The sequence below is a fragment of the Microtus oregoni genome, unplaced genomic scaffold (assembly GCF_018167655.1).
Source record: "Microtus oregoni isolate MIOR12 unplaced genomic scaffold, Mior012 000041F_ref0000270, whole genome shotgun sequence".
Taxonomy (NCBI): Eukaryota; Metazoa; Chordata; class Mammalia; order Rodentia; family Cricetidae; genus Microtus; species Microtus oregoni.
In genome coordinates, this window is record NW_024543208.1 from 6963374 (window position 1) to 6984195 (window position 20822).

At 38.9% G+C, this 20822-nt stretch overlaps 1 protein-coding gene across 10 annotated transcripts in view; it reads left to right on the top strand.

Moving 5' to 3' along the window:
* Tle1 (TLE family member 1, transcriptional corepressor) overlaps nucleotides 1–20822 on the top strand; it is an 89991-nt gene that overhangs the window by 19619 nt on the left and 49550 nt on the right. For 6 of the 10 annotated variants that reach the window (XM_041632347.1, XM_041632351.1, XM_041632352.1 and 3 more), the window contains exons 5-6: nucleotides 14113–14175; nucleotides 15611–15685. The exons of 1 other annotated variant lie outside the window; for it this stretch is intronic. In XM_041632347.1, coding sequence (XP_041488281.1) covers nucleotides 14113–14175; nucleotides 15611–15685 — 138 coding nt within the window. Of the gene's footprint in view, nucleotides 1–14112; nucleotides 14176–15610; nucleotides 15716–20822 lie in introns of all 10 variants that reach the window. 3 more of the 10 variants (XM_041632346.1, XM_041632349.1, XM_041632350.1) reach the window with 1 other exon arrangement.

The following is a 20822-nucleotide window of genomic DNA, read 5'->3' on the forward strand; positions in this document are numbered from 1 at the left end:
TGGGGAAAGTTTGTATACATGTAGCCTGAACTAACTTTAGGTATGTCAGAGTTAACGTCCAGGAACTAGAAATGTTTTTATGGTTTGTGCTCCACAGGTGGGAAAGAGTGACTGATATAATATTCTTTGTGGTAAAGATACTGGCTATAGCTTGATTGGTTTCAGCTTGTAGTTCATAGTTGGAGTTGCTTCTAACAAGCCTGTTCTGGCATGCAGAGCCTTTCTGCCAGAGCAGCGAGAGTACAGTAATTTTGCTTTTATAGGTCAGGTTGTGATGCCATTATTAGCTGAGGGGTAGCAAGGCATACTTGGATTGAAGTGAAAAGACACCATGACCACGACAATTCTTACAAAGGAAAGTATTTAATTGTGGCTTGCTTACAGTTCAGATGGGTCAGTCCATTATTGCCATGGTGGGAAGCAAGACAGCATGCTGGCAGACATGGTGCTGGAGCTGAGGGTCCTTACATCTTGATACAAAGGTAACAGGAAAGTGAACTGAGACACTGGGTGTGGCTTGAGCATATATGAGACCTCAAAGCCTGCCTCTTTAGTGATGTACTTCCTCCATCAAGGCCACACCCAGTAGTGCCACTCCCTTTGGGAGTCCATTTTGTTTCAAACCATCACACTGCCCAATTGCATTGCTTTGTGAATAAAACTTGAGTTTATCAGTTTTGGATATGGGACTTGTAATCTTCCTTTACTGTGTTAGTAAATCATTTCCTTTAAGTATTGATGTCTATATATATGATTTGAAGATGGACGGAGAGACAGGTGTACTAATGATATCAAGGATTACCAAAGTAGCCACTGTCTGGGTTGTGAAGCTGACAGCATTCACCTTCCTTAAATAATAAATAATAGATTGAAACAATAAATTAAGAACAGTGTTCCAAAAGACTCCGATGTTGAGGGAGTCAAGTCACATACTTCTTATCATGCAGCATAATCTCTTTTTGTTTTGGGTATCAATTTATAGCACCTGGCTATAAAAGTGGCCTTTGATAAAGGACATGCACACGTATCCACACTGCCACAAGGTTTCTCTACCCTCTCATTTCATCTGGTGACTTGTATTGGCTATTTTAGAACCATCATCAGTGTGATTTTAATGGTTACTTGCCATGCCTGTGGGTTGGCTTGTATCTGACTATTCCTTAAGTATTACACAGCTGATTTATCAGGAGGCAAATGTTAGGTTTCTCAACAACTGTGGAAAGTTGTAATGTGTTAAACTACTATTGAATCTCTATCTCCTTTCCCCCCCCTTTGCTTTTAAAACAAGGTATGCAGTGAATTTTTTTTCACATATGGAATGCTTTTCAATTTGAACTATTTATTTGTTATTAATTTTTAGCTCTGGGGAGCTTTATTGCAGGATTTAGATAATTTTCTGGTTTTGAAACACTGTCTTATTGCCAAGATCAACTGTTTTGGGAACCAGGTGCACAGCTCAGTGGTCGAGCTTTTGTCTGCCATGCAAGAGGCCCTAGTGTCACTTCCCAGTGCTGCTAAAAACAAAACCAAAAATAACTACTGTGTTATCTATCTGTCCTCAGTGACATGTATTTAGTCACCTTTCCTGAATACTCAAATTAGATTGTAATAAAAAGTTTATTTTTTCAAACAGAGGCTAATGTAGCCCAGGTTCAACTCGGCTTCACTCTGTAATTATAATGACTTTGAACTCATCCTCCTGCCTCCTCTCCCAAGTGTTGAGATTTATAGTCATGTGCCATAACACCCAGTTTTATGGGGTACTAGAGCTTACATTCAGTGCTTTGTACATGCTAGACAAACAATTTGCTATCCTTAGTCCATGTGTGTATGTGTATATGTTACATTGTATATGTATGTTATATATAATGTTAAGTGATAATAACAAGATCCAAATGACCCACCTTATGAAGAACTTACCAACACTTCATTTACTGATTTTTCTCTAAACCTCAAGATTGATGGAGGGGGGAGAGAAAAAATCACTTTGGCAGCCTTTAGTGTAAGCACTACTTTTTAGAATCCTTCACTTTGTAATTTAATCCTTATGGAGTTTCACTTCCCTAAACTGACTTTGGGCAGAGTGCCACGGGACTGCCTAGAAACCTATGGGCAATTATTCTCTCACCTCCTTACCCCGCCTTGAGCTTCAAACCGCACTCATTATGCATTAACTTTGGGTGTAGTGGGGAAGTGTATGAGCCCCGGGGAGTGGACTCTTTAGTCCTTGTAATTGGACAAGATGTGAGGAGTTTGCTGAGCTTTTAGGAATCAGAATCCTGTAATTGTCCCATGTAGCTCCCCCAGGGACACATCAGTTAAAAGCAACACAAAACATTCCAGTTTTTTCCATTGCTGGGCTTTGGGGTATCTCATGGTTTTAGCTCCTTTATGATGCATACACTTCTGCATTGTTGTTGTTTGGGTGGTCTTAGGGATCAAACCCAGGGCTTTGTGTATTCTGAAAGCGTGTTTTGCTTTTCATCTAAGTTCTAAATTCCTGTGTACTTAATTGTTCATGCATTGGGAGGCAGAGGCAGTCGGATTTCTCTGAGTTTGAAGCTAGCATTCCCAAGTACTGGAATTAGAGGCATCTGGTACCACACTCAGCTAACATCTGTGCCTGTTACCCTGTTCACGGTCTCTTTTTTGTAAACAGGATGTTACTATCTGCTTTTTTGTGATGATTCATCTGGTATATCTTAGACATTGAGTTTAGAGGTATAGGGACAATCAAGTTTGTACTTCAGTCAAGTTTGACTTTGATGGTGTAATGAGTGTGAACTGATAATCAGTTTGAGTAGGGTCATGGAGGGAGAAGGCCTGTCAGAGTGGTTAGTGAAGTCCTGTTTTCCTGTCTCCATCATGTAATACTGACATGATTTGTTGGATGGCTAGGAAAGTTATAACAGAGACTTTTTAGTATCTAAGTTTTGTTTATCAAATAACAGTGAGTGTGAGGATCTTGAAGAACACAGAGAAGAGTATGCTTACTGTATTATGAGCAAAGCACCTTCTGAATGGCCCTGAGGGAAGACTTGAGGAATTGAAAGCCCTCATAGGTTTGTGTAGCACTATGGAGTAGAATACCTGTAGCCTATACATTAGTTCACTTGACTTCGATGGAATTCTGAGATTGAGTAGTCAGATCCCTGTTACTCAGATAGCACAACTATGATCTGGCAGCTGAATCTTAACTTGAACACTTGAGGTGTGAATCTAAATTGTTGGGTTATGGTACCTTTCATAAGAGTAAATCAATATTGATTTACTCTTATGAAAGGTACCATATATATATGGGATCAAATATATATCAGGAGCATAAAAGTTTGTGCTAGATAGGTAATTTATACCACTGCCTCCTCCTACCTTTGTGGGTACAGTTAGTCCAGAAAGTAAGACTTATTCTGAGAACCTGGCTTGGCATTTCTGGGTAGTCACAGCTGGAGCAGTGACTCGGTGGCTAAGAGTACTTGCAACAATAGTCACAAAGAACAGAGTTTGATCGCAGCACTCATGCAGTCTCTTATGCACATGTGAGATCACATACAGGATGGTTGCTGGGTGCAGTCCTGGCTGCCTGCCTAGCTAATGAAGCTTGCTTCAGATGAGGAACATCAAGGGTAATCACACCCACACTTTCCACTAGTCTCTAAGATTGGACATAGATACCCTCACCTTTTATGTTCATATAACACACATACTAATACAACACAGTTCTGTGTGGAGAGCTGCTTGTTGAGTTGGCAATGGCCTCTAGATGCTGATTTATTGTTGGCTGCTTTAAAAGTGTCAACTGTGACCTAGCAGTACCAAATATATTTTCAGCTTTGAGGGAAAGTCCTTTGTCGGTGGAAAATACAATTGTCACATGTGTTTTATTGGATTGTATAGTTTTCAGGAGAGGTGGAAGGTGGTATCAAAGGGTTTACATTTTTTTGAATATTTATTTTTATTTGATGAGAGTTTCGTGTGCATATATATGTGTCTACCACACACATGCCTGATGTCAGAAGATCGTAAGAAAGTATTGAATCTCCTGGAAAGAGAGTTACAGGTTATGAGCCACCATGTGCGTTCTAGGGTCCAAACGTAGATTATCTGCAAGAGCACCAAATGATACTTAACCACCAAACAATATCTTCAGCCCCTAGATTGTGAAACTCTTAATACTAACTGAGGTAGGGCCTGATAAAACCTGCTTGCCAGCATTGAGACCTAGCATGGATGTAAAACATTGCTGATTATTAATTCATACCAAATTAAGAATTTTATCAGAGTCCCCTTGATAGTTAGATAGTAGACAGTACCAGGAATCATTATCACCATTTTTCACTCATTCATTCGTCCACTTATTTTTTCATTCTTCCTTTGTTTGTTTGTTTATGTGCCCCAGGCCACATGCTGCCATCTACATTTTGAAGGGAAGGAAAATGTGGATGTGGACAGTTGAGAGGCTGCTGCTAGAGCTCACAAAGCACGGTTAGGTGCAGGTGGTATCTTCACTTCAGAAGGAAGGTGCTCTTATAGTTACCCTACAGGTAGACAGTTATGCAGCTCAGTCACTTGTAAGTAGAAGCAGCAAAGACTTGGATTGATTCCTCCTGGTTTTCTGGTCAGATGGTTTAAGGTTTGTTTAGAGACCTGGCAATGGGAGGAAACCGCTGAGGTAAGTTTCCTCTTCCTGTTCTGTGTCCATCTGTTCTCCAGCATCTATTTAGAATTCGCAAAGCATATGGCGTGCCTTCTGATGGCTTACAATCTTCAATACATGGTCCAACTGATGAAATTTAATCTGCTGTTCTGACTTTAAGGTTAAAGAAAGAACATACTGAGATTATACAAACTATTTATAGTTTGTTTCTCTGTTGCCACAGCTATTCTCCTTATACTAATTTAACTAGTTGAAATTAACTCTAGTTTACAAAAACCAAAATCCTCACCCTTAATAGTAGTAGTATGTGTTATTATATAAAATGACATCAAGGTAAACTTGAAGATGATCCAAAGACCATTAAGACCTATGTGTGATGGCACCAGACTATAATTCCATAACATAGAAGGCTAAAACCTAGTAGTACTGAGCTCAAGGCCAATCTGGGTTATATAGTGAAGCCTTGTCTCACAAAATAGAAAACGACCCATTTTGAACAGACTGAACTTAAAAGTATAACTTTTCATAGCTAAAGTGACCAAGAAGCAAACAGACAAAAGATTAATGTAAAAGTAATATCAGGTTAGATCAACTGAGACTAAGACAAGATGATGGAGATTAAAGCAGCAGAAAAATCCATATTAGGCATAGCTGGGAGATATGTGGCAAGCTAGGTGTGTTTTGTTTTTTTTTTATCAACTTGACACGTAGTAGAGTTAATCGGGGAAGAGGGAGTCTCTGTTGAGAAAATGCCTCCATCAGATTGGTCTGTAGGCAAGCAAGGCTTTATTAGTGATTGATGTGGGAGTGCCAAGCTCACTGTGGAGGCTTCTACCCTTGGGTCATACATTGTATAAAAATCAGGCTGAACACACCATAGGGGACAAAGTAGTAAGCAGTTTTTCTTCATGATCTCTGCTTCAATACTTACTTGCCTGGAGGTTCTTTGAGTGCCTGTCCTGACTTCCCTCAGTGGTGTTGAAATAAACTTTTTCTTCTCCAAGTTGCTTTTGGTCATGGTGTTTATCCCAGCAACATAAACCACATCAGGTAGACCAATGAAGGATAGTATTTATATTTATTTTATATGAATATCTACACAGACAGGGTATAAACATCAATGGAAAAAGGAAAAAGGAGAAAAATAATAGATCAATTCATATCCATGGAAACATGCTAGACTTCAGAAAGAAAAATCTATTTAATGGATAAGAATTCAAAGATGTCCAGAAAATCCATTATTGACACGGGCAGGAGAGCAGGCACTTTCATTCATAGAGCGTTTCTCCTGGGCAGCAAGGTTCACAGTTGAACAGACATGCACAGTCTGACCCGTAAGCTCAGAGTGTGTTCATGGATTGCCTTTAGACATCCATATTGAGCATATTGGAAAAGAGTTTGGAATTCTGGAAAATTGGGTAAAACATCAGTGTCTTCTGGTGTCATTGCTTAGATGTCAGCTCACAAAGTGGAATATGCTGATACACTCAGTACTGTTCATTGACTAGGCAGTTCTTTCTTGATGGAAAACATTACAGAAAGCAGATGTATGGGATGAGAACTGTTAGTAATAAAACATGTTCCCTACTTTGGGCTTCTTTAGGTGAATTGAGAGAGAACTTGCAATGCTGGTGGCCCAAGGACACCTAACATATCTGTTACTGTTTCTGGATGACATGTTTAGTGTTATTTTAGCTTTCTGTCATGCTTTTCTACCCATGTACTACTGTGTGCATGTGTTACATGTTCAGAGTGAGTTGTGATATATTTTACCTTCTACATTTTACCCTTTTGGGACTCCTACTCAGGTACCTGCTTGTCAGGTAAATAAGAACCTTGACTCTGCACTACATTTCCAGCCAAACATATCACTCAAAACAAAACAGAAAATCAACCAAAAGGTTTATTTTAGGAATTTATGTGTTTGATTGTTTTGCTGACATGTATGTATGTATACCAGATTCATGCCTGGTATTTACAGAGGAACACTGATTAAATAATAAAGGTTGTTGTTGGGCTTCTTTATGGAACCTTATCCTCTCCCTCATTCTTCATCTGCCTTCCTCCCCTCATTTTTTTTGCTCTCTCTTCTTTTTCTTTGTTCTTTCAGGATTTATGTGCTTTCTTGATTATTTATTTAATCCTCATTGGGTTTTTTAATCCAATGAGGATTAAATAAATAAATAAGGGATTAAAGGTGTGTGTCACCACTGCCTGATCTTGAAGGCTGGCCTGGGCAGTTGTTTTACTCTCTGATCTTCAGGCAAACTTTATTAAAATACAAATGAAATATTGCTACAAAAACATCCTATTTTGTGCAGAGTGCTCCAAGGTCTCTTCACTTTTTGCACAGTCTTCTGTTTTGGGTCCCTGCGTTAATTCATATCTGCTGCAAGGAAAAGCTTTTTTTGGTTTTTCTAGACAGGGTTTCTCCATAGCTTTGGAGTCTCTCCTGGAACTAGCTCTTGTAGACCAGACTGACCTTGAACTCACAACTCAGAACTCTGTCTCTGTCTCCCAAGTGCTGGGATTAAAGGCATGCACAACCTCCACTGGGTAAGAAAAAATTTCTGATGCTTTTCTAATTAGGTATAGCAGGATGTCATTAGGAGTCATGTTATTGCTATGTTCGTTTAGTGGAGTAATGAAGTACTTAGCATTATTAACAGTGTCAGGCTTGGGTTGCATCTCAAGAAACTGGCCTTAAATACAATGAAAGGGTGGTTGGTTACTATTCTAGGGTTTCTCTCGCTGTGATAAAACATCATGACCAAAAAACCTGAGGAAGAAAGGGATTATTTCGGTTAACAGTCTAGTGCTGAGGGAAGTCAAAGTATACAACATGCTTTTCTACAGGCCAGTCTGGCTGGGGCCATTTTCTCAGTTGAGATTCCCTCTTCCAAAATGTGTAAAGTTGACATAAAAATATCCAGCACAGTTGCTTGTTTGAATTTGTGCTGTTATTGTACCTGTGGGTCTTTTTCAGGCAGGTCGCTATTGTAGGTTCCTGGGTTTGTAGCTGATTGAGATTGATGATTACTTTTTCCCTCCAGTAGTGTGTATAGTATCTTCAGACACTGTGAATACTAGTCAGTAGCAGTGAATCTTCTTGTTGGACACCAGTTTCACTTTTCCTTTGAAAGCATACATAAGTTGTGTCTTTTGCAATAAGATATTAATGTCAGGTTCTGGATGGTAACCAGTAGCCTTGGCAATAGTGAGTAATAGGGACATCTAGGGGACCCCTGTAGCCAATGTAAAAGATATAACTCATTCTTGGTACTGGGGTTTTATTTGGTAGCCTATGGTGTCTAGTTAGGTAATGTTCACCCATTATTTAGGAAGCTTCTGTAGTAGTAGGTTTCCATATGACTTTTTAATAGGTCTTTAGTGTTATTTATTGCCCCTGTATTCCATCTTCTACTCTGTCTTCTCTTTTCTCACCATTTAATCTTATTCTAGTCTCCCCTTTATTTCTTTTTTGAAGATTTTCTTCCCTGTTCCTCCCTGATCCTTTTCTAGCTAATATCCGTGTATTCTGAATGAAATACACATCGAAAGCTTAAAAGCTACCATTCACACACACGATGATGGTTTCTATCTCTGTCCATTTACCTACACATTTCATTGTTCCATTGTGTATCATTTGATGGGCATTGGAGCTGTTTCCAGTTTCTGACTGTTATGAATATAGCAGCAATGAACATGGTTAAGCAAGTATCTCTGAGTAAGATGTAGTTCCTTTGGGTATATGCCTAAAAGTGATATAGGTGGATCTTTGTAGATCTATTCTCAGCTTCCTGAGGAACCTTCACACTGATCTCCATAGTGACTGTATAGGGTTCACTTCCAGCAATAAGTATTCTTCTTTCCACAGATCATTACCACTATTTGCTTACATTTGTTTTGTTAATCTTGTCCATTTGGGATGGGGTATGATGAAATCTCAGAATAGTTTTAATTTGCATTTCCCTGATGGCTAAGGGAGTTGATGTTTTATCTCAGCCTTTTGAGCTTCATCTTTTGAGAACTCTGTTTAGTTCTCTATGCCATCTTTAAATTCAGTTTTTTGAGTTCTTTGTATATTCTAGATATGAAACATCTGCCATATATCTAATTCGTAAAGTATTTTACTCTTGAAGCTACTTAACCTCTTTGCTTAGTTGATGATATTCTTTGCTATATGAAGGCTTCAGATTCCTGAAGTCCCATTTATTAATTGTCAGCTTTAATGCCTGTACTTTCCAGGATCTTACTCAGAAAGTCTTTTCCTGTGTCAATAATTTCAAGCCTGTTTCCTACCTTCTCTTCTATCATTTGTTATGAGGTCCTTGATCTACTTGGAGTTTGAGTTTTATAGTTTTATACACTTAGTTCTGTTTTCATTCTTTCATATACAGCTATCTAGTTCGATCACAACTGTTTGTTAACCATTGTTACTTCCAGGGTATTTTTTTGGTTTCTTTGGAGTATGTCTAGTTGTATTCCATTGATCAGTATATCACTTTTCCTTACTGTTGTTATTTTTCTACAATATAATTTTAAGTTTGGGATAATGATACCTCCAGAAGGTTTGTTTTTTGTTGGCATACAAAAGAGTCCCACAATAGCCCCAAAATGGAGTATAACAGAGGTTTATTTGGTAATAAACTCACAAAAAAGAGTAGCAATTTGCAGTCCTCTGTGTGTGCTGTGAATGGGAACTGAATCCAGCAGCCAAGAGGCCCGCACAGGCTTTTTGTTGCATTTATAGTACATGGGACCACACCCAAAGTGGGCTGGTATCTTAAAGACTATTGGCTGACAGAGTTTCCACAGCATCTCTCCTTTTGTCCAAATAAGAGAGTTCTTAGCCTAATACAAAGCTATATACAGTAAGAACAAATATCAGATATTGTTTAGGAAAAAGAAGAGGCAAAAAAAAAATACATAAAAATTGGAATTACAACAAGCATCACAACATCAAGCAAAAAACATATACTGAATGTTTCTTTTTTTTTTTTTGAGACAGGGTTTCTCTGTGGCTTTGGAGTACTGAATGTTTCAATAGTTATATTATCCTAGGATTCTAAGTCTATATTAAACATGGTGTGGCTAAGTCATGAGAGGAAAGTAACTGTGACTTTCTGGTCTTCAACCCCATGAAAGACCTGAGAAGGAAATAATATTACTTGAGTATACAGGAAGTACAATCAAGCAACTTCTGAAACGTACAAAAAATGGCATAGACAACCAGCTACCTGGGCAATCACCCAAAGGTTTCATTTACTGTGAACCAGCATAAGGACCCTCACCAAGAATTTAATCTTGGCAAGCCTCAAATCCTTTGACTCTACCTTGCTGTTCTAGGTCTTTAGTCTCCTCTCTCCAATAGCCCTTCCCCTGTAACTGCGGTCCATCTTCTAGCACTGCTGAGACTAATTGAAGCCAATCATGTGGAGTAGCCTTATTGCTTGAAGCCCATGTCTTACCATCTCCCTAACAAATAGTGAATGCATGCCATAACATACTACTGCTTGCTTAATTTCTTTTAGATCTTTAATACCTGTAGGTTTCCATTTACATTCTTTATATCCGTTTTCGTATTGAATATTTGCTAGCTTTTCAGAGGTAATAACAGGATAAGTAGGTAAAACTCTTGGTAAGTCATCTCTGAGAAGTACTGGTGATGCTAAACCCTTTGCCTGTACCTCCTCTTCTTGCCTATCGATTCTGATAAGTTCCTCAGTTGATTCAGATCTTTTTATCACTGTCTTTTGTAAAGCCTGAATCTCTTGACCTGTGACTGTTTCTAATTCATCAAATTAATTTTTGGTTCCCATTTTGCAAATGTGATTCCAAGGTTTTAACTTTTTTCCATTAATGATATCTTCTCATCCCTAGATATTATTTGGATGGCATGCAGATTGCCTTCTTGAAGGGATGTTCTATCTGTGGGCTTATCATAACTTTATAACAGGTTTTGATTGTTAACTTCAACAATATGAATTCTTTCAGATAATCTCTCTGTACCGTTTTGTAAGGATTCATAACCCATTGATATGGATTAAATTTTGCCCGTCAAACTAAGGTTACCATTTTCAATAGTATGAATCCTTTCAGCTAAAGATTATATCCTTCCTAAAAGTTTCTCATTCTTGACTCTGTTATCAAGCCATTTCTTTAAGGATGTAATATGAAGAACAGAGTAAATAGCCGCCATGATTACAAAAATATATGTACAAGGTAGCACACAGCTCTTGCAGAATTCTGTCCATTGTAGAAACAAAAAACTTGTTAATTTCCTGGATGGTGATATTGTCTGCAGTTATCTTAGGTTTGGTTTACAGTTTTCAAATTTATTGACTTATTTTTTTAATTAAATTAACTTTCATTATAATTTTCAGAAAATATATAAAATTGTTGTGGGTGTTATAGCCTTGATTGGCCAGGAGGTGTCACAGTTGCGGTAGTAAGGCATGTCCTAGATCAGTGCCTGAACTACCTGAGACTTAATTACTAACAAATTTAGTTAATTATTTAAGAGCAGCACATCCATATATGGAGAAGGTTTGAGTTGGGTGGAATATCAAGGAACCCAGAGCTTGCGGGCAGTCGCAAGCTGTGAGGTTACTGGCCAGAGCTTGGGCCAGGCAATCGTGGATCTGAACTGCGAATGCAAGCTGGAGTAAGTTGGCAGAAGCCAGAGAAGCTATGGAGGAGTTTCAGCAAATTGCCAAGGGCAGCAGTAAGTCAGCAGCTTAGTAGGCGGGACCAAACCACGCAGGGGCACGGAAGGTGGGAAATTGCCAAGTTGTCTTGAGTCAGGCCAGCAATACAGTGCGTAGCTGCATGCCAGACAGGTGCGTGGAGGGCGGGGGAGAAAGCCGCAGACAGGGGTCTGGGCAGGACCTGGCAATGGTGTAGACTCTGGCCATATACAAAAGAGTTCCACAGTAGCCCCGAAGGGAGTATAACAAAGGTTTATTTACCTGGGGGATAAACTCATAGAAAGCGTAGTCATCTTCAGTATTCTGCCTGTGCTGGGAACAGGAACTGAATCCAGCAGCCAAAAGGCCATGCAGGCTTTTTCTTCTCACTTATAGTACATGAGACCATGCCCAAAGTGGGCCGGTATCTTAAAGGGTATTGGCTGTTTTCATTCTTCCATATACAGTTATCCAATTTCATCAGAACCATTTGTTAACTCTTGTTACATCCAGGATGTATTTTTTATTTCTTTGGAGTTATGTCCAGATCTTTAGTTCTATTCCACTGATCAGTGTATCACTTTCCCTTACTATTGTTATTTTTCTATAGTATAATTTAAATCTTGGATAATGATACCTCCAGCAGTTTTGTTACTCAGCATTCTATTCATTCTTTTAGCTATCTTAGTTTTCTATGTTTGTGAATTACCATATGAAGTTTAAGATTATTTTTTACTTTCTGTGAAGAATTTTGATGAGGATTGCATTGTACCGATAGAAAAGCAATGTTAATCCTACTGCTCCTTAAGTGTCTACTTCAATTTGTTTCTTCAGTTTCTTAAAGTTTTTGTTATACAAATCTTTCACTTACTTGGTTAGAGGTATTGCAAGATCTCTTTTGAGACTACTGTGAAAAGTGCTGTTTCTTTGACTTTTTATTAAAATGTTTGCCATTTGTATATAAGAAGGTTACTGGTTTGTATGTGTTAATTTTTTTTTTTTTATTTTTCGAGACAGGGTTTCTCCTTAGCTTTTTGGTTCCTGGCCTGGAACTAGCTCTTGTAGAGCAGGCTGGCCTCGAACTCACAGAGATCCACCTGCCTCTGCCTCGCGATGTATGTGTTAATTTTTTATCCCGCTACTTTGCTGAAACTTCTTATAGCTGTAGCAATTTCCTGGTTGTTTCATTAGGGTCTTTTATGTATAAAATCCTCTTCTCTACAAATAAGGATGACTTCTTTCCCTTGATCTCTTCCAGTTGTCTTACTGCTATAGCTAAGACTTTGCATACTATATTGACTTCCTTGTCTGGTTCCTGATTTTAGTAGGAATGCTTTGAGTTTCTCTGTGTTTAAAGTGATGTTGGCTGTGGGCTTGCTATAAATTGCCTTTGTTATGTTGAGATATGTCCAAGGTATTTCCTTTTTCTCTAGGACCTTTTATCATGAAGGAATGTAGGATTTTATTAAAATCCTTTTATGAGTGGGGAATTTAAGTTAGCAGAGTAAGTAGTAGGCTGTCGTATGACATTTTCATGCTTATGTGTCATATTTTGTGGATCCATCCCCCTTGGCTGCCCTCACGTATTATCCCTGCCCTGCACCTCTTGCTGGTCTCTTTTCCCCCTTCATACAACCTCCTAGTTCTGCTTTAATGTCACATATTCTGTTAACCTCTCTACCCCCTGCAAAGTCTCTTCCTTCTTGATCATGATTCCCTTTGTACTTTCCCTCCCTCCATCCCTCATCCCTCCTTTCCTCTCTCCCTCCCTCTCTGTCTCTCTCAAACACATACATACAGACACATACGGCACACACATGAACATGCATACACATGCACTTTTCTGCAGATGTTGTGATTTATCATTATGCTTGCACAAAATTCTGTTGTGTATATGAACCACATTTCCTTTATCTGGTCATGTGTTGATAGAGATTTAGGCTGGCTCCACTTCCTGACAATTGTGAATAGTGAGATTACACGTGGTGCATTGACTTATCCAAGAGTGATATAGCTGGATCCTGCAGTAGTTGTATTTTCAGTTTTTTAAGGTATCTCCACACTTGTGTAGTGACTGCAGCACTTTGCATTTGTACCAGCAGTGTATAGCGAATGGAAACAATGGAGAAGGTGTAGGTACCCCTTCTTCTGCTTTTGTGCTTTGCATCTTTGAAAGCCAGATTGCTTTGTCATCATGTTTTTTTTTATACTACTTTGACTAAACTAGTGTAACTGTAAAAATGTCCCATAGTATACTCTCAATGAGAAAGTCTTAGGGGCTTACCAACTCCAGATTAAATTGACCATATAACCTAAACCATGTAGATTTCTTTCAAGTCACATACTCTTATTTTTTATTTTGTTTTTAGTTAAAAATTATGTATGTGGTATTTTGCCAAAATGTATGTATGTTCACCATGTGTGTGCCTAGTAATCACAGAGGCTAGAAGAGGGCTTGGAACTGAAATTACAACTAGCTATGGACCACCATGTGGGTGTTGGGCGTGGACATGGGTCCTCTGGGAGAGCAGCCAGTGCTTTTAACCTGACTCATCTCTCCAGCTCCTTCATTATTTTTTAAGTAACCAGTAAAATGTTCACTAGTCTATAGGGAGCATTGCTATCTATTGTTTATCTCCAGGTAATTATTGGTACTGTGGCTTAAGGAAACACTTTTCTGTCCTCTGGAGTGAGGGTTGAAGACTCAGGTTTCACTTTCTGAACTAATTGGGAGGTGTTCTAAACATGTATGTGGCTTTGTCTTTGTAGACTGAAATCGCCAAGAGATTGAATACCATTTGTGCACAAGTCATCCCATTTCTGTCTCAGGAAGTAAGTAAAATGTTCAGCTGTTAAAGTGCAATTATGTTGCTTCTCTGTTTGCAAATTAGTCAGTTTTAAGACGTGAATTTTATCACAAGGAACAAGTGTGATGAACATCTGTTATTTGAAGTGTGTCAACTTTGTCCTTCTGTCTAAGACATCTAAGGGCAGGCTACTGGAGGGGTGTCATCTTAACCTCAAACTATTGTTATTATTATTAGAAAATTGCACAGCGACTATCAAGCATAAAGAAAACTTTGGTGTGTGTGTTTGCATGCATGCGACTGTCTGTATCTCATTATGATGAACTCATTAGGTAGACCAAGGTGACCTCAAATCAAATTCACAAGAGATGTGCTTGCCTCTCCCTCCCCAGTGCTTGGATTTAAGATCTGTCCCAACACTGCTGGATGTGTGTGTGTTTAAGTAATAATTGCTTGATAGGATTCAGATACCCTTTTGTGTTTTCTTGAGTTGACTTGAAAGTTGACTGCATTAGGTGGATCTCTATGAAAGTAGGCAGTTCATTTGTCATATGCATTCCATAGAGATATCAGATGATAATCATCATAAAGATGAAACGAGTATTCACATGGTTTTGACTCAGAAACACAGATAAGCCATGTGGTTTGAGTTGACTTAACATATTCAGAGGGAGTCCTTCATTGAAGTCATTGGAGATTGACTCAGCATTGTATATCAGTTTTGCTTTGAAAGTTTTATCTTCTTTCTGGGCACAAGGGAATAGTATGTGAATATGAGTGTATGATGCCATGGGGGAGGCACTGCTGGTGGGGTGTAGAGTTTTGGAGTTGGCTATAGAGCACCCTGTGCTCCCTCTATAGATTTGCTGCCAGCTTTCAGTGCCCTTGGCTTCCACTAGCCTTCTCAAATTGGCTGTGGCTATATTTCGAATATGTGTAGTGTTGGGGAGTGGGCAAAGTGAGTTTTCATTCTCTAAATTGAAAACGGTGTTTTCTCTTTGGAGGGTAAAACACCAGAAGGCTAAAATAAATAACACGGAGAATTCCCATAGCTTTTTTAAAATTTTCTGATGCGTCTAGATTTTTTTTTTTTTATCAGAGAAACCACAGTGACTGATTGTGTTTTTAGTATCAAGATGGGTGTTTGAATTGTTTCGAACGTCATGTGCCCAAACACCACTGTAAACTCCTGTGAGCTACGACAGGCCTCCCTGTCCTGGTCTCTGTAGTATCTATCCAAAGCCTCTAGTTACCGTTCTTGATATCCCTTCTGATGTCCTTACCCCACTAGGTCAGTGGTGACTAGAACCCTTCAGAAATAAATGGTAGCACCATCCCATTGTCCCTCCTTTGTGTTCTGTAAAGTGACACATGCATGAGGACCTGCTTATCTGTCTATCAGAATGAACAGGGAAGTCCTTAGCTGTTGCTAACACGTTTTCTTCTCCTTGTTTTCAAAGCATCAACAACAGGTGGCCCAGGCTGTCGAGCGTGCCAAACAGGTGACCATGGCAGAGTTGAATGCCATCATCGGGGTACGTGGCCTACCAGGTCTACCTCCTACAGTGTGTATCATCAGCTTTCCTTTCCTTATGGTTTGATGGCATAACACACATACATACACAAAATTAAGCTTTTGTAAATTAGAGATGATTTATTTGATTAATAAGGGAGGGTGAAAGGGGGTTTGGATGTGTGTGCAGATATTTAGGGAAGAAGATATAGTAGCCCAAGGAAGGTGCGAGGAGTAACACTAGAAGAGGAATCAAAATAACTTGTAAATCTTGTGATACTTAAAACCAACCTTGCTGTTAGTGAGGCAGAGGATGCAGATCAGTTTCTAAACACTTTCCTTGCTTCTATCTAGTACTGTTCCACCATAGTGAGGTCAGTATAGGACTCTGAATTATCCCTGGAGTTGCCTTTGCCTTTTGCTTTCTAGGGCACTGGAACCTCTGCGGTTGTTTGGTTCTTCTTTCCTGTGTCCCTTTTATGAATTTTAAAGTGGCATACCAATGAAAAGCTCCCTCGCCAGGGAAGGAGTGTTAATTGTCTGCCCTAGTGCTCTGTGACCTTTCAGGGTTCACCTCTCCTCTGGAGTTTAGCCATCTCTTCTTGCTGGTATAGTTGGTTTCTGTTGTCAATCACAAGTCATTTGTTCTGCATTAAGGGATCTAGTGAACCAGGCCTTCTGTCTCTTTCTTTGTTGGAGTTCGGCCCCACCCACGGTAGGACCTAAGGTGGTTCTCATGTGCTCTGCCCCTTTTAGACTAAAGGAAAGAAGTGGCTGAAATTGGGGAGGGGAGGACTTTATTTTATTCATATGTGAGTTCCTCGAATGGATTCAGAATCACTCATTTATCAATTTATGTTAATTGCTTGTGAGAAGATGCCCTGCTGGTCTTTATAGTTCCCTCAGACACTTTGTAATGATAATTAGACATGCTGCTGTAGGGATTAAGAGTGCCATAGTCCAGTGCTGTGACAGACAATGGAACCAGTTAATCTATCAAGGTTTAAAATTACATCCCCACTGGAGATGGGAAAAACACAAGAGCCAAGGAGGATTAAAGAATGAGCCTCAGCTTGAAAACCCTCCTTTCATCAGTTTCTCAATTGCAGATCTGCAGTTGGGGTGCCTGTGGTAAGCTATTGGCAGTCAATTAGGTGAAATAAACTGGGAGGGTGACCTTCATTTCCTTTTAATAGCTTTTTCCTCCGTGAACCAGGGAGCTTCAGTGGATTTTCAGCTTAGATTTTATTCAAGCCGCTTTATTGCACTTGACAGCTTAGCTCTGCATAAACAGTTCTCCCTCCTTCCCCCAGGTCTGGCTCTGTCTTTCTTCCCCTTCTGTATCACATTTTTTGACTGTTACTTAGTGGGCTCTCTAATCACATTCAACAAAAAACACAATTATGCCTGCGTTTGTCTGCTGCCCTCTCTACCCTTTTCTTGTGTAATGAATTGCTTTATTTCAGAGATCAAATCAAATATTCACTGGCATTTTTGCATGTACTGTGTTTGATTAGAAGAGACTAATAGCAATTGTACTTGTAGCTAGAGCAAGGAATTTTTTAACCCAAATGACTGAGGATGGAAAATCCTGTTTTGATTAAAACAAAACATATGCAAAGCAGATCTCAAGGGCCCTGTTCAACTTTGTAGGACATGTTTGTTTTCTGATAGGCTCTAATTTTTTACATGTAATTTTTCTGTTTTTTCTCTGACAGTACTAGGGATTGAACCTGGGCTTGCACACATACTAGTACAGCACTCTGCAAGTGAAGTACATGGCTAGCAATGTGTAGTTTTTCAATAATAAAATGCTAGTTTTGAGTTCTCAAAGACGTCTTCTTTGGATCTGCATTTCAGAAGGGGAAATGTATTCTCCAGATACTTATAATTAATACTCATTTTGAATAGAATCAGAACATAAGAATAGGTTATTTTAGAAGGGTGGATGCCTTGCACATTTTATGTATGGCAAGACAGGTTAGCTTTGATAGCTTAGCAGTAATAACCCAGGTTGATGAATTGGGCCCAATGCAAGAATTAGTGCATGTGGTGTGTCCAGTATTGGGATCAGTATATTAATTTATTACAGGCTCTTTGAATACTTTCAGTGATCAGAAATAGCCTGTCTTTTACTTTGGCATACGCTTGAAAAGGATTGCATACATCCCGGAAAATCGAAGTAGCATAAAATTGGGCTGACAATTCAGTGGACCTTTGCACTCCTTCATTGCACATGCAGTGTGCCAGCTTGTCTGGCCAGAGGGGAGGAAGCACTGGGAAACTGTTCGTACAGCAGCTGTGCAGAGAAAATGCAGCCTGTTTGATAGCAGCTGTCAGTATTGTTCTGGGATGGGTTAGGGTGAAGAACAATGGAGGAGGCCAAGCTCTTCATCTTCATTGACTTTCAGAATAAGAAAAGAAAAGGTTTAGACGTCTATTTCAAGTGTGAAAGATCATGAAAGAAAACCCTTTAAAATGCAAATGGACTGAAACCATCACCTTCGTTTAAGGTACAATCAAGACCCTTATGGTTTGCTGGGCCAGGCTAAAGATATTGTTTTAGGAGAGTAACTTGGTCTTGTCAAGGTCACCAAACTTTTGGTGAGCTCAGCTTTTGTTCCTGGCCTCTCCAATCTAGGATACATACTAAAATTCAGATTTTTTCTACTTGCCTTCAACCTTTATCTAGAATATTAATATTTAAGGAACAGTTTTCACATAGTTAATTTTTGGATTAACTACTGAAATAGTTTTGTTACTCTTTCTTTCTTTCTTCCTTTCTTCCTTTCTTCCTTCCTTTCTTCCCTTCTTCCTTTCTTCCTTTCTTCCTTTTTTAAGAAATGATTTTACCATGCTCTGGCTGACTTGCAAATTGCTGTGTAGACTATCCTGGGAGTCAGTTCACAGAGAGCCACATGCTTCTGCCTCCTGTTACAAGCAGATAGCACTGCTTTTTGAATCATACTTCTCAAAATCTTTTACTGCTAATGTGTTCTATTATAACAATTTTCAGAAAGTTTATTTTTAAGCTTGGTTTTGTTTGTGTGGTGTGTGTGTGTGTGTGTGTGTGTTGATTCTCTCCTTCGACTGTTACATGTATTTCAGGGGACAAACTGGGTCACTAGGCTGACAGGTAAGCACTTTTCTGCTGAGTCACTCGCCCAGTCCATAGTAGGATTTTTAATCCAATCTTTCCATGTACTAAACTTTCATTGTTTCATCTTGCTATTCTTCTTCCAAGTTCATCTGTCCTCACCTTCTTTCAAATTTATTATCTCTTTAATTAATTAATTAATTCTCCATCTCCCTCCCTCTCTTCCTCACATGTGCTCATGCACACACGTGTGCACATGCCTATTTTGTGTTGTTCCTATGTGTTTAGGGCTGACCACCTTGGACTAGATAATTATCAAGAGCTTGTGGATTATCACTTTTAGCATCCATTAATTGATTTTAATCTCTTCATCAAGGGGTGGGGCCTGGTGTGATTTCCCTATCCAAATTGGGGTGTCAACCAGTGTTGTCATTGTGCAGGTCTTGTTTTAGGTTGTCATGTTGAGATTTCATGGATGCAGCTTGATCTCATACAGCTGTAAAGCTTACGAACCACAGCAATCTCTAGCATGGCAATGAAACACCAAGGGTACAATACTGCCACTTATAGCTTGGCAGTTACCAACAACTATCTAATTGAACATAATACCCACTGTATAGAAGGGAATTCATGCCTTATACTGTAAACCCAGCCAGTAACATGTGGCTAGTTAGGTCATGGGCCTTAGGAGAACCTACTCCTGCCACTTTATAGTATCCCAAATTTATTCAAATACTTACTTATCCTTATAGCCACTAATCAGAATAGCTCTCACCCCTCATCAAAGAAGCTGCTTTTTTGTCAGTTTGAGGCCTTTAGAGTGCAAAGATCTTAAGTTGGCTCAGGTCTGATTAGTTTCACACACAAACACTGTTAGAAAACACTGCATTGTGGGAAAGGGAGTGTATTCATTTGAGACCTTGTTCTTGAAGGAAGAACCTACAGCAATATTCTTAAAACTTTTTTCAATAAAAATTGAATATTTATTAATCTTAAAATAAAATCGACTGTTCATGTTTTAATATCATATTAGTGGGGTGGCTAATAGCTACCTGAAACATAGACTTAAAGAACTTCAGGGTGATGCCATGTTCTGTTTGAGATTGGAACTAAAAGCTCCTTTTACCCTGCTCAAACTTAATTTAGAGTGAAATAAATTTTTCTTTCAATCAGATTCTATCACAAAAATTTACTGTGGATCTCCATATGCTATAAGCTACACAGCTGCATGCTTTTTTCTCCACTTAATACATGTTTTCTGTCCCATGAAATACATGTGTTTGAAATGTATCTGATCACTATGGCTCCTTCATATATCAAGTAACCACACTTCACAAGGAACATGTGGTTTCTGCCATCGATTATGTTCTTTGCTTTTTAGTATATTTTACTGAATACTAAGAGAAGATAGTTGATTTTTGAGTGAAAATAATGTAATAATAAAAGCTGAGAGCCATTTATCTCTTAATTTAAAGAAAACAATTTCTTGGTTGTATATTTTTATTTCTAATCACTTGTTCCCTAATTTTCTGGTGTTCATACACTGTAGATAGGAACATTTTAGTTTCCTAATCTGTAGCTAGATAACACATCACTTGATACCTTTTGAGGAGCTTAGACCTTGGCTGGAAACCCTTCACCCAGCACGTGATTCCACTTTCATGAACTGTAGTTTTGTCTGTCTTGTTTCTGAGTGTTTATGATAGATTTTTGAATGTAGTTGCCTAAGCTTTTGTATGTATGGTTGCTCTAGGTTGTCATATATCACCTTGCCCTTTTCATGAGTTTCATATGTTTCCTGGAATGCATGGCCTTACAGTATGATTTAGCAGTGAAAAGGCACTGCTGTTCTCTTCCTACCCGTTTGTTTCTGCAAACCTAGACTTTGAATGTGCTGTATAAGCATTTTACTGCTGAGCTAACCCTCCAGCCTCTGTTTAGCTTTAAAATGAGGACAATTGGAGACAGAGTGAAGACAGACCAGTGTTGTTTTTCATACTCAACAGAAGAGTACTCTGCTATTGTGATTTTGGGAGTTACAGGAAGGTTGCTGTCCACAAAA